The sequence below is a fragment of the Salmo trutta genome, chromosome 6 (assembly GCF_901001165.1).
Source record: "Salmo trutta chromosome 6, fSalTru1.1, whole genome shotgun sequence".
Taxonomy (NCBI): Eukaryota; Metazoa; Chordata; class Actinopteri; order Salmoniformes; family Salmonidae; genus Salmo; species Salmo trutta.
In genome coordinates this window covers 37601841-37619627 of record NC_042962.1, presented here as the reverse complement: position 1 = coordinate 37619627, position 17787 = coordinate 37601841, and the positions used below count along the sequence as shown (strand labels likewise).

General features: G+C 46.2%; 1 protein-coding gene across 9 annotated transcripts in view; it reads right to left on the bottom strand.

Annotated features, from left to right (window-relative positions):
* Positions 1–1558: 1558 nt before the first annotated feature.
* LOC115195887 (neuropilin-1a) overlaps positions 1559–17787 on the bottom strand; it is a 121930-nt gene continuing 105701 nt past the window's right edge. For 6 of the 9 annotated variants that reach the window (XM_029756221.1, XM_029756224.1, XM_029756220.1 and 3 more), the window contains 9 exons: positions 17463–17618; positions 15983–16127; positions 9083–9190; positions 7527–7574; positions 5927–6070; positions 5517–5794; positions 5160–5256; positions 4836–4889; positions 1559–4532 (listed from right to left, as the gene is read on the bottom strand). In XM_029756221.1, coding sequence (XP_029612081.1) covers positions 4231–4532; positions 4836–4889; positions 5160–5256; positions 5517–5794; positions 5927–6070; positions 7527–7574; positions 9083–9190; positions 15983–16127; positions 17463–17618 — 1332 coding nt within the window. In that variant the 3' untranslated portion in view covers positions 1559–4230. The remainder of the gene's footprint in view (positions 4533–4835; positions 4890–5159; positions 5257–5516; positions 5795–5926; positions 6071–7526; positions 7575–9082; positions 9191–15982; positions 16128–17462; positions 17619–17787) is intronic. The other 3 variants (XM_029756225.1, XM_029756226.1, XM_029756227.1) reach the window with 3 other exon arrangements.

The window sequence follows — 17787 nt, the reverse complement described above, 5'->3', positions numbered from 1 at the left end:
GTTGCCTTACCTGGAATTAAAATTGATTTTGGGGGGGTTTGTATCATTTGATTACACAACATGCCACTTTGAAGATGCAAAATATTTTTTGTATTTTAAAACAAACAAGAAATAAGACAAAAAAACAGAAAACTTGAGCCTGCATAACTATTCACCCCCCCAAATTCAATACTTTGTAGAGCCACCTTTTGCAGCAATTACAGTTGCAAGTCTCTTGGGGTATGTCTCTACAAGCTTGGCACATCTAGCTACTGGGAATTTTGCCCATTCTTCAAGGCAAAACTGCTTCAGCTCCTTCAAGTTGGATGGGGTCCGCTGGTTAAAAGTCATACCACAGATTCTCAATTGGATTGAGGCCTGGGCTTTGACTAGGCCATTCCAAGACATTTAAATGTTTCCCCTTATACCACTCGAGTGTTGCTTTAGCAGTATGCTTAGGGTCATTGTCCTGCTGGAAGGTGAACCTCCGTCCCAGTCTCAAATCTCTGGAAGACTGAAACAGGTTTCCCTCAAGAATTTCCCTGTATTTAGCGCCATCCATCATTCCATCCATTCTGACCAGTTTCCCAGTCCCTGCCCGATGAAAAACATCCCCACAGTGTTCTCGGGGTGATGGGAGGTGTTGTGTTTGCACCAGACATAGCGCTTTCTTTAATGTCCAAAAAGCTACATTTTAGTCTCATCTAACCAGAGTACCTTCTTCCATATGTTTGGGGTGTCTCCCATATGCCAAACGTGTTTGCTTATTTTTTTCTTTAAGCAATGGCTTTTTTCTTGCCACTCTTCCGTAAAGCCCAGCTCTGTGGAGTGTACGGCTAAAAGGGGTCCTATGGAAAGATACTCCAATCTCCGCTGTGGAGCTTTGCAGCTCCTTCAGGGTTATCTTTGGTCTCTTTATTGCCTCTCTGATTAATGCCCTCCTTGCCTGGTCCGTGAGTTTTGGAAGGTTTGTTGTGATGCCATATTCTTTCCATATTTTAATAATGGATTTAATGGTGCTCCGTGGGATGTTCAAAGTTTCGGATATTTTTTTATAACCCAACCCTGATCTGTACTTCTCCACAACTTTGTCCCTGACCTGTTTGGAGAGCTCTTTGGTATTCATTGAACCACTTGCTTGGTGGTGTTTTTTTAAAAATTTCACTTCACCAATTTAGACTATTTTGTGTAATGTCCATTACATGACCTCCAAATAAAAATCAATTTAATTACAGGTTGTAATGCAACAAAATAGGAAAAAGCCAAGGGGGATGAATACTTTTGCAAGGAACTGTAAATAACGTAGTATACATTTGGGTTTATTTGTATTCTATTAGTTTATGACTACAGTGTATGTTCTTTCCCTTGTTTGTAGAGCAACCATCTAGAACCTTGTAAAATAAATCACCCCTTCCATTCCTTCCAAATAAACCGGGTGATAGCCCTTTGAACTGTACCTCCTCCTCCTGTGTTCTTATCGACACACCATCACAGTAGCCCACACCCAAACCACCAGCATGTTCAACTCAAATAACAGTAATTTAAACCTCAACCCTACAATACCAACACAAGCGTTCTGTTCAGTTTTTTTAAGGCCTTGCTGTTTATTCATCTTTTCCTACAACAGCAAATTACAGAATTAATTATATAGTAGAAGCAGTATTGAAAATACACATTTTTTTGTAAAAAGAAGTTGCACAAAATGTTAATGACAGTACAAAACGAAGCAATAATAATTCAGGTAAATGGATACATTACTATAGGAAATTTGTGTACCTTTTTCAATAATGAAAACTTCTCAATAATTTGTACATTTCAGAATTATATCACATAATCTGAAACTATAAAAATAAGAAAGAAAATGAACACAGTTTTTTCTGTTTTTGTTTTTGTTTACAAATGACAACCTTATTGAATATATTTATCAGTGCAACATTGTTTATTTTTAGTTTCCACGCTACAGTATCCATTTTCTCTAGTTACCAGATTGAGGCTACTGTCCTCGAAGCAAAATGCATAAAACAGTAAGCATTGCAAAGTAGGAAATCAAACCTGAAATGAACAGAACCCAAGCTGAGAATGTGTTCACCACAGCACATGACATAGCACACAGATGTAGCAGATGTCCTCTTGTTCAACATCATTATGTCTCTCTGATGGTAGTGGTGTAGAAAATCCACTGGACATTTCCAATGGTCAAGTCCTCCTCAGACCTGATACTGTGAGCCTCTTACTAAGTCCTTACTACAGATCCCCTTACTTCTCCATCCCAAACACTCTAGGAGGATTTATAGCTAGATTGATTGGTAAAGTGAGTCTGAAATCCAAGACTCGAGATTTCAGAGTTCACATTGATGCAACTTCAGCTGAAAAAATATGAACCATCGAACATTATAATTTCAACAGTCAACCCACCGTCCCCTCGTGACTTTGCCAGGAGTCCAGTCCATTTACTGTGAACATTTGTTGAAAAGGGGTGGTTGTGGTTGAAATGCTGCAGTCCAGTAGTAGTAGTGTGTTGATAACAAACCCCTCCCCCAGTAGAAAAGGTATCCAATCATCCTTTGGTAATGACAACAGGGCAAGTGGCCTGATTCGCCATGCTTGATGACATCACTCAACCCCTTAGCTCTGTACCAGCGTCCCTTCCTTATGAAATCAGCCCTGACATCACAGCGTATGGCTGCTACACGTTACACATAAACCTTACGGCACGACTAGGCCGTAGTAGGGTAAAGTATGTGACAATACAATACAAACTGTGTTATAGTTATGATTATGAGCATCTAGCCTGCAGTGTGAATGCGATAGCACCATTGATATACCCCAGTATAATGTATCCTCCTCCCCTCAGTATATCTCACTAGTGAGGATTAAGGTGTTGGATAACGAAGTGCATGGTCGTAAAAGTTAACACTTTTTTGTATGACAATCCACAGATGTATGTAGCTAGAAATAACTAGCCACTGGTCAACTCCATGTAGCTATAGCAATAGTTGTTTTTTTGGTATGCTGGCAGACATTATACATATCTTCTTCCACTGCTGCAGTTGATATGAGTTATGATAGACCCTGTGACCACAGAAGGATATGGGATGTGTGGCTGCCATATGTTAATTAGTGTATAGAAGTTAGTAACATGAATACAACTGTTTTTATTTTTTCCTTTTCTGTTTATAGTAACTTCTTCGTCCTCCCCGTGGTGCCATGAAGTGGATTGCATCTAGAAAATGTAGAACAAGAACATGTCTTCTTTGAATGTGCACTGACCTATCTTTACACAGCACACAGAGCCTGCTCGAAATGAAACAATACAACCAAAACACTTCACTCTTCACAACAGCAGGCAGATGAATGTATTTACAACACACAACCCATTGGAAAAAGGGATACTGCAGCTTTTTTTCAATTTTTTTCTTTAAAATAATTAAAATATATTAAAACGTATATACAATTATATGTGGGTCTGGGACAGAGAGAGAAAAGCGCCATGGAGGGATTGGATCCTGTTTTGCAGACTTGATTATTAGCTAATTTAAAGTCCCTGCTTCAGATGCCACAACGTTGTCAGAACGTAAGAGATGTCAAAACTCCAAAATCAACAAGGAAGCCAACAAATATGTATTAAAGGCACTGTCAGAACCATCTACTGCCAAGGGGTGCAACCTTTACCTTTAACCTCTGACCCACACCTGTAGACAGGGGCAGAGGTCAGGGGGGCAGGGGGGGGGGACACCCTGCTGCTACTCCCCCATGGTGCAGTATGACCAACAATATTGTCAGTTATGGTTAATTTAGGTTTTGATACTTCTTCTTCAACACAAAAATGACTTTGATTTAAAATAATTATAATAACAAAAATGTTTCTTCCTCACAGAATATGATAAATACTTTAAACATTGTGATTATTAAATTGGTCTCAACACCAGCATCCGATTGTAAAAATGAATGAAAATCAAATAGAACAATTTAAATAATAATCTAATCATCTGTACATATTTTTTCCTCCTGTATTTCATTTTGTACACAGTGTCTCCTACTGGTAGGTTCCCATTACTGCAGCTCCTGAGAAAAGCAATGGCTCAATCACAACCTCCCATTGGTTCCTGAACCTGGGCTTCCTCCAATGAGAGGCCTCCAGCAGTTCCTTTAGCCCCAGCCACACATTGAGTCTTGGCTATGCCTACAGTCTTGTGCACACTCACGGCATGCTACACTCCCCACACACACATCTCACTTCCCCCTTCCCGCTCACGCCTCTGTGTATGAGTTATGTGAGTTGAGTTTGTCTTTCTTTAGCTTGACTCCGTCCACAAGCTCAAAGTTATAGTTCTCCAGAGCGGATAAGTTCCTGTCTGACATGTGGCCATGTGAGCAGGCACAGTAGAGGACCACTCCACAGATTGCCCCCAGGAAGACCCCCAGGGCACTCATAGAGATGATGGTGATGAGGATGGGGTCCAATGTCTGCAGCATGTTGCCTGCCCCGCCACTGACACCGTTGAGGATCTCATTGTCCTCCATCATGTCAGGGAAGTCTGTGATATCCACAACTACAGGAGAGAAGAAGAAGAGGGTGAGTAGACCCTCATCTCATTTTCAACCATCCCAGTATTCAGGGAAATCTACAGCTTTGTAGATAGCTGTTACATATGTTTGGACAATGCTTGTTATTATTTTTCCAACACTGAATCCCTAAGCTTTGTGTTACAGAGTAAAGAGAGAGGTAGAGGGTGAGCAGACGTATTCGTGAAATCTACTGTATTGCTAATACATGTCATCATAAGTATGTAACTCTGTTTTACAACACTCAACCCCATAGACATTTTGTATTAATATGTAATATGGTGACATACTAATTTCATTAAATCGGTCTTCAGGCAGCATGGGCTCTGTAGGAACATCAGGATCTGTTGAAAATGATAGGACGAGTCAGTTACAAAAGCACTTCCCTCCAGCACAATAGTAGAAAAATCATCATCACCCTTTACATTGAACATGACATAGAGGGACAGTTTCCCAGACACAGAATCTCCATTGAGTTAGATTTTTTTGTCCAGAACGTCGCTTAATCTGTGTCTGGGAAACTGCCGCTAAAGGTCAGGCCTGTACACACTGGTGTCCTTAGGTCACTGGTTCAAATCCAGCTCAAAAGATCAATGTAGCGAAGTAACAGTCACCCTTGCAGTCAGCCATGTTCAGATTGTCCAGGATCTTGATATCATCCATAGCAATGTCACCCCAGCTCTTCCTCTCCACAAACCCTTCAATCACCACCTGGGAGAGAGAGAACAAATTGTATATTTTTTTTAACCTGTATTTAACAACCCTTGAGTAACCTCTCAGCAACTATTTTCACAATTCTAACTTTATCACTGCGCCAATCACCAAGTAGCACTAATCAAACAGACAAAACAGGCTCTGCAATTCTAACATATTGTATTTATACACATCAAACATAGTTTTAATGTATATGATGCTACATTGATCTGTCCAAGCTTATAGTTCAGTTTATGGAGACTCTCTCCATACCATACCTGATAGGGTTTACTGGAGTGCGGTACCAGCACGCGTCCCTCTCTCCAGCGGTTGCCCTGGTGACCGCTGATGGTCCACAGTAGTATGTCAGCCATGCCATCGACCGTCTCCTTCCTCTGTTTGATGTGCAACGTGCCAATGTGAGAGCCGAACATGTGGTACCAGAACGACACGCACAGGTCAGACTGACCGACTGTCACCACCGGACTGACCAGCCTAGCAACCTCCGTTTCCTGGGAGCCCATCGCTAGGGTGTAGATGAAGTTACCGGATCCGCCTGAAGAGGGAAATTATAAAGTTGGAATAGCTAATGAGAAAAGGGGTAGGTGATGACATCTAAAGTAGTGGTGGGGACATAAATGACGTATACTGTTATCATTAGCTTCTGTTGTTGTTGTTGTGTCTGTACCTGTGTGGTCCATGTTGGGTCCGGTGTTGAGCGTGGGCGTGCCGCTGGACTGTATCTGCCATTTGAAGTCGCTGTCCTCTGAGGTCCAGCCGCAGAACGAGGGGTCGTTGGCCCAGCCAAAGTCACACGCAAACCACAGGAACGCTGCAGACAGGGGGACAGATCACAGGTCAGTTGTGTCTCATAGAGATACATATACATAGGGGCAGTTGGACACAGATAAAGCCTTGTCCTAGACAATAAAAAAAATAGTTATTCTGTGGTGTGACAGGGGTCAGGGTAAGAACACAGACTGGTTGAAATAGACCATTGTTTTAATATGGTACTGAGAGATATATTCAAAGAGTATTTGTGTTGACCTGAGGGGCCACTAGACTAGATACAGTGAGTCTTGTGGAGGTGGATTATTTAAGTAAACCACTAGAGGGAAGCAGAGAACTGTGAAACTCAAATTTCAGAGGAAAGGGTAGATACAAAAAACTATGAGAAAGGGAGAGAGAATAAGAGGATGATACATTCTTGACAGAATAGGGTGGTGGTGATAGGAGTGAAGAGACTCCATGCAGACTTTGCAAGGAGGGAGATTGAATAAATCCAGTTAATCATCTATTTTAAATAAAGGGCCTGTGAACGTGACATGGGTTCATAAAAAAATTGTACAATGACAGTAAAGGGATACATAGCAGGCGAGAGGAGAGAGACAGAGAGAGAGTTTGTGTGTGTGTTTTCCTTTACAGCAGACTGCTGAGAGAGAGCCCATTGGGCACAGGCGTCAATTCAATGTCTATTCTAGGTTGGTTCAACGTAATTCCATTGAGATGATGTGGAAACAACATTGACTCAACTAGTGTTAGCCCAGCGTGAGGTCTTTATAATGAGCAGAGCAGAGCCCTGTTGGACTCTAAAGGCAGATATGGCTAATAGAAAGGACTTGCATTCCTAACACACAATCCCTCTATGGACACACACACACACACACACACACACACACACACACACACACACACACACACACACACACACACACGTTTGTGAGAGCAGGGCGATGGGGAGCCTCGTTTTATTATCAAATTGGATAAAGAAAGAGACTTCCAAAGAAGCACAACAGAGATATGTTTAGGATGTCAGCAATGCCTCAGAAACCCTGTGTGTCTGTGTGCGTTGGGCACTAAGGCCCCAGCTCACCAAAGGATAAAACATGTGAGCCAATATTCCATTTAATAATCTCTGGGTTTTAACTAGTTTCTGCAGGCACCAGAATATATTTACCCATTAAACACAAAGTATGGAATTCTCATGTGGAACCACATTTCAGGCACAGAGACAAATCTTTCCATTCCCAATTAAGAGGGCTTTTTGTTTTTTCCATTCTAGGGAGGACTGAAGCAGGGATACTGACAAGCTCCACGTAAAATGAGCAGCCCAACAGTTCTGAGGAACACTAGAGAACACATTTTTCTTAAATAGTCAACTGGAAAAAACAATATCTACCCACACACGAATTAACCTCACATGCTCACGCATGCATTCAAAGCCCCTCAAACACATACAGTCACAAGAGTCTTGTATACAGTACATTGATAATACAATGGATCCTAACCTGGGATGGTATCCACCTCTGTCTTGCCCTCTGGCACTGTGGTTCCACCTGTCAGAACAACAACACAGTGGCAGGACAGTTAGTCTAGCCGTAACACATAACAATGATATATATATATATATATATATGCCATTTAGAAGATGCTTTTATCCAAAGCGACTTACAGTCATGCGTTCATACATTCTACATATAGGTGGTTCCGGGAAGCAAACCCACTACCCTGATGTTACAAGCGCCATGCTCAACAAATTGAGTTACAAAGTACAGTTAGCCTAGTGGTAACGCATAACAGTGTAGCACAGTTAGTTCTAGCTTCCTCTAGCTGAGAACACAATGTAGCTCAGTTAGTCTAGCTAGCTTCCCTCTTTTGCTGACACTCGTCTGTGTTAAGGCTATAGTTAAAAAGGAGCCTTGCTGACAGAAGGATAAGGGTCAAACACATTAGCATCCTCCTCCTTTATTCTGGTTCAAACAGATGCCCTCTCTCCTATCTCTCTAACTAATACCAAACACTTCCACACTCCCTCTTTCACTACATATAGGGCCAGGAGGGAGAACCAGAGTGACTGAGAGTGCCATGCACATCACTGATGGCTGGAGACTACTGCTTTAAAATGGGAGGGAGGAATAGCCATAAAGATAACTCTATGCCTGAGTCCCAAATGGCACCCTAGTCCCTATATGTTGACATACTTCTGACCACAGCCCTAGGGGCCCTGGCCAAATTAAATGCACTATGAAGGGAACAGGGTGCCATTTGGGAGGTATCCATAAGGAACAGCAAGGTATAGCAAGGTTGAAGGCAGGGGGAGTAAGGCAGGTTATAATTAGGTTAGTGGGGAAAGAGGTCAGGCTAGAAAGAGAACAAGTCTGTCTGTCTGTCTGTCTGTCTGTCTGTCTGTCTGTCTGTCTGTCTGTCTGTCTGTCTGTCTGTCTGTCTGTCTGTCTGTCTGTCTGTCTGTCTGTCTGTCTGTCTGTCGTCTGTCTTGTCTGTCTGTCTGTCTGTCTGTCTGTCTGTCTGTCTGTCTGTCTGTCTGTCTGTCTGTCTGTCTGTCTGTCTGTCTGTCTGTCTGTCTGTCTGTCTGTCTGTCTGTCTGTCTGTCTGTCTGTCTGTCTGTCTGTCTGTCTGTCTGTCTGTCTGTCTGTCTGTCCTGTCTGTCTGTCTGTCTGTCTGTCTGTCTGTCTGTCTGTCTGTCTGTCTGTCTGTCTGTCTGTCTGTCTGTCTGTCCTGTCTGTCTGTCTGTCTGTCTGTCTGTCTGTCTGTCTGTCTGTCTGTCTGTCTGTCTGTCTGTCTGTCTGTCTGTCTGTCTGTCTGTCTGTCTGTCTGTCTGTCCTGTCTGTCTGTCTGTCTGTCTGTCTGTCTGTCTGTCTGTCTGTCTGTCTGTCTGTCTGTCTGTCTGTCTGTCTGTCTGTCTGTCTGTCTGTCTGTCTGTCTGTCTGTCTGTCTGTCTGTCTGTCTGTCTGTCTGTCTGTCTGTCTGTGTGTGTGTGCCGGGTTATTATATAGCGAGAGTAGGGGTAGGGGAGATAGCAGTCTCATGAGAGTGATGTTAGCACCTGTCACATCGTAGTCATCACCTGTTCCACTGTGGCAGCTGGCCTGGTCATCATCACACTCATCTGACGGAGTGGTGGATGCCAGTGTGGTAGGGAGGGGAGTGGGAGCTGCGGAGCAGAGGGAGAGAGAGGGCAAGAGAGTGAGAGAGGACACATGTTAAACTTGCATTCAGCTGCTCCTTTGTATGGTTTGCGGTACCACACGCACATACACACACATATACAAACATATACAAGGCAGGCCGTGCCAGTGTCACGAAACTGGGATTCAATCTCTGAGCTATTAGCAGCCCTCCTTTTATAAGGATGCAGAGGGAGGTATAAATATATATTTTGGATGGTGCATGGTGGATGCTTAGGCTTTAGGTGTGTCCCCCAAATGGTACCCTATTCCCTATGTCTTGCAATACTTTTGACCAGGGCCAATAGGCCTCTCATCAAAAGCAGTGAACTTTGTAGGGAATAGGGTGCCATTTGGGACACAGTTTAGGTTTGGGTTTAGACTGGATATGAGATGCATAGGGCCTGGGATTGGGCTGAAGACTGGGTCCCACCCTGGCCTATCATTAGGGCCCGCTGGCCTTGTTGGATGTGGGCACGGCCCCAGCTCTGTTCCACGCTCTGCTAACACACAGCCTGGATGTGTTTACCCTGACGGAGTAATGAGAGGGCTTCCCCTGGAGGGAGGGAGCGAAAGTGAGAGAGAGCGAGAGGCAGAGAGGCCGAAGGAGAGAGAGGGAGAGGAAATGGTGCATGTGTAATCTAGAATTTCCCTCGCCCTCTGCTAGATGAAATATGAGTGAGATCAACCTCTGTCAGACTCAGGGTGAAGAGGTCATTGACAGGGTCAGTGTTCTAGTTGGAGACTTCCAGAAAAAAAATATGGATTTGGCTATACTAACTGGGTTTTTAGCTTACATACCACCACTCATTGTTTCCTAGCTGGTATTAGTACCTGTCTGTGTGTGTGTGTGTGTGTGTGTGTGTGTGTGTGTGTGTGTGCTAGTGGTGCACAGGTCAGATAATAACACGTTCGCAACTCCCCAACTATATGAGAGAAAGTGAAAATCTGAGGCCTGCACCCAACAATAACCTGCAAATATAGAAAATGCGCTATAGGCTATTCAAAGACGGCAGAACAATTTTTTGATAGGGGTGCAAGATTTTATTTTGCCTGATTTAGATATGTTTCTGCTTATAATTTCCGACATTTTGGTAGGCTATTTGTTGGTCAACTTGTCTATAATTACATACATGCAGCTTCTCTTCTGTCATCATATGTTGCCCTAGAAGACTAAATAAACCCTTGCTAAATAGAATAATGTAATAGATTGATATAAGTAATACTTCAATCTAGTTGACATCGTTAAAGTTCTCTGTCATCTGTCACAGAGCCAAGATGTTTAGGGACTGGGGAGAAAATACAATAACGAAAAAAAAAGATTTTCTGTGCAAAATGTCCAAATGACATCAGTTTGACCAGTTGTAAGGGTAAAAAACAAGATTTCAGTTCGGCTTCAATGCATATTTTATGTGGTTGAAACACTATCAGCTTTTATGATGCTTTTATGATGAAGACAAGACCTCTACAGATGGTATCTAACTGAGCATTGCATTCTCTCAAGATGCAGAAATAAATAAATCATATTTCTGTTCCAACGTCCAAATTTTGCTTATCATTTTACTGAAGAAATGCTTAATTCGGCAGGAGTTAATATTAATTAAGGCTGTGTGAGAGGTTATAGAACCACAGTCAGTGTCCAGATTTCAGTTTCCATTTAACCCATCTAAACATTAGGCTACAGTTCCCTCGACATGCCATAGTCCTGTCTTGCAACTGTCAAATTTGTAAAACTCCTCTCAATCATCACACATAACATAACATAACTATTATCGTCTTTACCACTTCACCAAATCTTTTCCAAACATTACTTTTCTGGCCTTCTCATCTATTTATTTTTAACTCTTCTTTCGCAGCTTCTTTCGTATTGAATTAAACTTCGACAATATCCTTTTTGCCTCCTTGGATTTACGGTAACTTTTTCTAATACCAGATATATCAGGATAAGGTAAGACCCAGATGCAGACCGTGTCGAAGTAACCATGTTGATTACAGCAACAGAGGCAAAGGTACAGGACGGCAGGCAGGCTCAGGTCAGGCAGAGTTCGGAAATCCAGATGGGGCAAAGGTACAGGACGGCAGTCAGGGTCAGGGGCAGGCAGAGTGGACAGGCGGGTGGGTTCTGGGTCAGGACAGGCAAGGGTCAAAAACCAGGAGGGCGAGAAAATGAGAGGCTGGGAAAAGACAGGAGTGACAGTAGACCCCCACCCCCCCTTTAGGGGCGCCTACCTGGGCGCATACCTGGTTGACCGGGGTGCTGGCGGTGGAAGTCGGCGATGAGGGCTGGGTCCAGGATGTCTCTAGCGGGGACCCAGCACCTCTCCTCCAGGCCATAACCCTCCCAGTCAACCAGGTACTGCAAACCCCTGCCCTGTGGTCGAACCCTCAGGAGGCGTCTCACCGTGTACGCTGAATGGCCATTGACGACACAGGGAGGAGGGGTGGGCCTGGAAATGGAAGACAAGGGACTGTGAGACACGATCTTGATATGGGACACATGAAAGGTGGGGTGTATACGAAGGGTACGGGGCAACAGAAGACGAACAGCAGAGGGGCAGATCCCGGGTGGAGAGCCATACCTTGGAGATGGGGAAAGGGCCGATAAACCAGGGGGACAGTTTGCGTGACTCCACCCGGAGGGGCAGATACCGGATGGAGAGCAATATCTTCTGCCCGAGACGAAACCGGGGAGCCGGGGTCCGATGCCAATCCGCTTGTCATCGACACCTGGAGGTGGTCTTGAGGAGGGCCGACCGGGCTCTCCTCCAGGTAAGACGACAGCGGTGGACAAACATCTGGTCAGAAGGTATGCCGACCTCCTCTTCCTGTTCAGGGAAGTGTGGGGGCTGATACCCCAGGGAACACTTGAAGGCCCGTGGCAGACCAGGGAAGGGTGTTGCGGGCATATTCGACCCATACAAGTTGCTGGCTCCAGGTGGTAGGGTTGGCTCGCTCCGATTGGCTGTTGGACTGGGGGTGGAACCTGGAGGACAGGCTGGCCAACGACCCAATGAAGGTGCAGAACGCTTTCCAGAACTGTGACGAGAACTGAGGACCCCGGTCAGAGACCATGTCCACGGGCAGTCCATGGATCGGAAGATGTGCTGCACCATGAGCTGGGCCGTCTCTTTGTCAGAGGGTAGTTTGGGAAGAGGAATGAAGTGGGCGGCTTTGGAGAACTGATCCACCATGGTCAGGATGACGGTGTTGCCATCAGATGGGGGAAGACCCGTGACAAAGACCCGGGAGATGTGAGACCAGGGACAGGGAGGGACAGGCAGAGATTGGAGGAGATCAGCCAGAGCTTGCCAAAGCGTCATGTTCTGTGTACAAACTGTTCAAGCGGCAATGAACGAGGACACGTCCAGGACCATGGTAGGCCACCAAAAGCACTGTCGCACAAAGGCCAGGGTCCAACCAGCGCCCGGGTGGCAGGAAACCTGGGAAGGATGGTTCCGGGGTAGTAGTCGTGGGGTTATAGCGGTGGGACAGTGCATCCGGCTTGACATTCTTGGATCCCAGCTGGTATGAGAGAGAGAAGATGAACCGTGTGAACAGCAGGGCCCATCTGGCTTGCCTGGAGTCGAGGCGCTTGGCGGTACGGAGATACTGCAGGTTCTTGTGGTCAGTCCTCACGATGAACGGAGGTTCCGCACCCTCCAGCCAGTGCCTCCATTCCTCCAACGCCATCTTCACCGCAAGAAGCTCCTGATTCCCCACATCGTAGATCCTTTCTGTGGTGTTGAGGCAATGGGAGAAGAAGGCACAGGGATGTAGCTTGAGGTGAAGGGCAGAAAGCTGGGACAGGACAGCCCCCACTCTGATGTCCGAAGCTTCGGCTTCCACCATAAACTGACGAGATGGGTCCGGATGAACCAGGATGGGAGCTGTGGTGAAGCGATGTATGAGGTCCCGGAATGCCCGGTCAGCAGCTGGGGACCACGTGAACAGAACCTTGGGCGAGGTGAGTGCTGGGGAAGCCAGTGTGCTGTAACCCCTCATAAAGCGGCCAAGAAATTTGGCAAACCCCAGGAAATGTTGCAGCTTCACCCTGGACGTAGGCTAAGGCCAATCCATCACTACTCTCACCTTCCTGGGATCGATCTGGACACTCCAAGCAGAGATGATGTAACCCAGAAAGGGGATGGTGGAATGATGAAACTTGCACTTCTCCACCTTCACAAACAGCGGATTCTCCAGAAGGCTTTGAAGGACCTGCCAGATGTAGAACACGTGTTCTTGAGGAGAGCGGGAGAAGATGAGGATGTCATCAATGTAGACAAAGACGAACCGGTTCAACATGTCGCGGAGAACATCATTCACCAGAGCCTGGAACATGGCAGGGGCGCTGGTGAGACCAAAGGGCATGATCAGATACTCGTAGTGCTCACTGGCCGCGTTGAAGGCGGTCTTCCACTCATCCCCCTCTTGGATCCACACCAGGTGGTAGGCGGTCCGTAGATCCAGCTTGGAAAACACAGTGGCCCCCTGGAGCGGCTCGGAAGCCGAGGAGATGAGTGGTAGTGGGTAACAGTTCTTAAGCATAATGTCGTTGAGTCCCCGGTAGTCAATGCACAGGAGCAGGGTCTTGTCCTTTTTCTCCACGAAGAAGAAGCCTACGCCAGCGGGAGAGGAAGAGGGACAGATAAATCCAGCAGCTAGGGAGTCCCCAATGTAGGTATCCATAGCCTTGGTCTCCGGTCCCGACAGAGAGTACAGACGTCCCCGGGGCGGTGTGATGCTAGGGAGAAGGTCAATCCAGCAGTCATAGGGTCGTCGCAGCGGAAGCGAAGTGGCCCGGGCCTTGCTGAACACCAACCCGGAGGTCCTGGTACTCCACAGGAATGGCGGAGAGGTCCGGGGCAATTTCTGAGCCCCCAGGAAGACTTCCCAGGGCAGGTTGTGCTGACTTCAGGCAATGGGTGTGGCAGAACTGGCTCCAGCCCATGATGGCACCAGTAGACCAGTTAATGAGGGGATTGTGTCCCTGGAGCCAGGAGAATCCCAATACCACAGGAATCAGAGGGGACCTGATGAACAGGAACTGAATAGCCTCGCTGTGGTTCCCTGAAACCCGAGGGGAAAGAGGGCTGAAGCTCGGAAATGAGGACAAGCTGAGCTAGAAACACCCGACAGGTGTTCAACTGGAAGTGTTCCGGGGGGGGGTTGTAAACGGGGCTCCCGAGAAGGTGGAGTGGCCGATGACACGGCGTTGCTAGCAACTGGGTTACTGAGGGGCTGTGGAGTTACCAGCATGGTAGGCTGCCTCCCAGACAACCCACGGAATTGCTTCAGCAAACCGTCCAATGTTCGGTCATGGCTTTCAGCCAATGTTTGGACCCCCTCCATAAGGCCACAAAGCAGTTCCCCGTGCCTCCCGATGGTTGCTCCTTGGGAGGAGATGGAGTCACGCAGCTGGCCCAGGTCTGCTGGGTCAGTCATGGCCAGTTTGTACTATCAGGATAAGGTAAAACCCAGATGCAGACCGCGTCGAGGTAACAATGATATATTACAGCAACTGAAGCAAAGGTACAGGATGGCAGGCAGGCTCAGAGTCAGGGGCAGGCAGAGTGGACAGGCGGGAGGGTTCTGGGTCAGGACAGGCAAGGGTAAAAAACCAGGAGGGCGAGAAAAGACAGGAGCTGACAGGACAAACGCTGGTAATCTTGACAAACAAGATGAACTGGCAACAGACGAACAGAGAACACAGGTATAAATACACAGGGGATAATGGGGAAGATGGGCGACACCTGGAGGGGGGTGGAGACAATCACAAGGACAGGTGAAACAAATCAGGGCGTGACAAGAGCCTAAAATAATGAAAGAATAACCTCAATGAAGCCTAAATAAATTCCACATGGATTTTTTTAAGGTATTGTTTTCTCTTTATTCAACCCGCCCGCCCTTCAGCCACACAATATTTGATGACCCTAAACCCGTCCGCCCCGCGGATATAACCGCGGGGACTGAGGTTTATGAGTCAACCCGCGCATCACAGTGTATGTGTGTGAGTGTTTGTGTGTGTGAGAGAGAGAAAGCATATGTGTTGGTGTTTGAGTGTGTGGTAGCATTAATAGTGAAAACAAGCATTATCATCCTTCTAAAGCCCTCAGTGGGACTCCATGTCTTACACAGGGCTGCACTCGCTACAGCCTCCCTAAAATCCAATATGTAAATCCACTTAGGCCTGGCAGAGCATGTTCTTATAGCTGAGCTGGTTCTAGTCTAAATTAGCTTTCGGTGGTGGGGGTGTAGAGAGGAGAGGGATAGAGAAAGGGAAGAGAGATAAAGAAAAGGAGGTGAGAGAAAGAGAGAAGGAGGGGGAGGGAGAGAGAGGGGGAGAGAGAGAAAGAGGTAGAAAGCGAGAGAGAGGGGCAGAGGGGGAGAGGGTAGGGTGGGAGAGAGGCCCCAGAGAAAGGATGGAACAGGGACTAGAAGGGGCTTGCAGTAATCCTCAGGCCAGGTGGGGTTTCATTTCATCCCATGTGCAATGTGCATGAGTGGTCTTTCTTCAGGAATAGCTTTGATGCAGCACGCATGGAGACAAGACAACTGTCCCTCTCAGGGAGATAATGTTGCCTTTTGGGCCTAGTAGGACAAACACTATGCATTCAAACACCACCTTGACAAACACCATGCATTCAGCTCTAAAACTGTCATCACACAGATGATAGAAGATGGACTGTGTGTGTCCATGTGTGTGCCTATGTGTCTGTGTGTTGTGTTTGTGTGTGTCGACAATTAAAATGCGTGTATGTGGGATTCCATTTGAGGCCTACGTTCAATCTCACAGCCCAGGAGCTCGAGTCGGAGGCCCATTCCAGCAGGGGTGGACCTCTCTGGGTAGACCCTGATGTAGCGTGTCAGCAAGGGCTCCACAGTCCTCAGCTCTGGTGTATCGTAGTTCTGATTCCCCTCGAAAATCTGTGGAGAGAGACAGAGAGAGAGAGAGACAGAGGTAGAGCGAGGTAGAGAGATTTATTGTTGTTTTTAGAAATCCTTTATTGGCACCATTTAGCTACTGTACATACAAAGCAAGAGAGATATAGAGCGAGACAGAGACATTCAGAGAGAGATACAAAGAGAGAGAGAGCGCAATATTACTGTCTGATAATGTCATTGCTCTGTCTGATATCTCTCCTATCAGAGACACGAAAGCAGGCTTATTCCTTCCTTCTGAAAAGGAGCAGGGCTTTAGCAAGGCTGAGAGGGGGGAGAAAACAATGGAACATTGACCAGATTTCTCTGACTGACATCTAAAGTGCTGTCAGTGGGACTGCAACCAAGAGCCCGGTGGCTACAACTAGCACCAGCCGCCCAGCAGGACACAGTGGTCAAAGACAGACTCGGCTCTCTCTGTCTCTGCTCAGGCTCTGAGAAAGAGAGAGGCTAGGGGCCCTTTCTTTGGTAATAACGTAGAGAAGAGGTACGATAGAGGAAAGGAGAGGTTTGACGCTGTCTCTCTCTGCTCAGCCTCTGAAGTTGTCTTCTGAAAGGGGGATTCACTTTGGGAATAACAGAGGTAGACGTAGAGGACAGTATAGGAGAGGAGAGTGATGGAGTGCAGTGGATTAATGGCCTTTAACACAGGAACACGTCTTTCCGTCTTTGATGCTCGGAGGTTCTTAGGGAAAAAGGGAGAGACGGAAAGAGAGAGGAAGAGAAAGGAGTGATACGTAGGACAGGAGGATATCGAGCCTCTCACTCCTTCATAAATCAACCATCAGGCCATCTGGAACACATTTGTATCCTGTCGAAGGAGGTTGTAATTGGGGATAGGCTGTAGCTAGCGGTGCTTCCTGGAGAGGTATGTGTGTGTGTGACACGCACAAAGCATATCGAGGCCGGCAGATACATCTGGGGTGGTTTCTGTGTGTCACATGCTCTCTCAGCTCTCCTGCCTCTTCTCACCTCTCCTCTCTCTTGAGGAGAGCATAATTCCACTGAAATGCTTGAGCAACACCAGTAGAATATTAAGAGGAAAGACGCTAGGCAGCGTAGGACTAGGAGAAGCATTACAGGTGGTTATACAAATGTGCCATAGAGTACTACCCAAATGGACTCCGTAAATGATTCGGCCACAGGACAGGGATTATTACCTGTATCAATGTCACTGTATGTCTGTGGATGGTTTTCAGTTCAAAATATTAAGATCATTTTCCATTAGTTAGTCAACCAAACCCTATTTTTTGTCAACTCCTCAACACGGTAAACACAACAAACAAACAAACAACCAATCAAAACCGTCCTTTCTCTCACCTTTGGCTTGTTGCCGTTAGCGTCCTGGACCATCTTCCAATCAGATTCATTGTTACTGTATCCCAGTCTGAACTTCTTCATGAACACCTTGTTCTCTCTGTGTTTCCCTCCCTGGATGATGAGTCCTCTCACCAGCTTCTCCTCCCCCAGATCCACCTGCAGATGAATGGAGATGAAACGCCTTATAAGCAGTTCATAGATATGCATGACAAGACTTATAACGCATTATGACAGAATCATAATGCATTATACCTGCATGCCTTAAGTAAAGCGTTACCAAGCTGTTTATTTGCAATGTCATCATAATTTTTGCCAAATTCTTTGT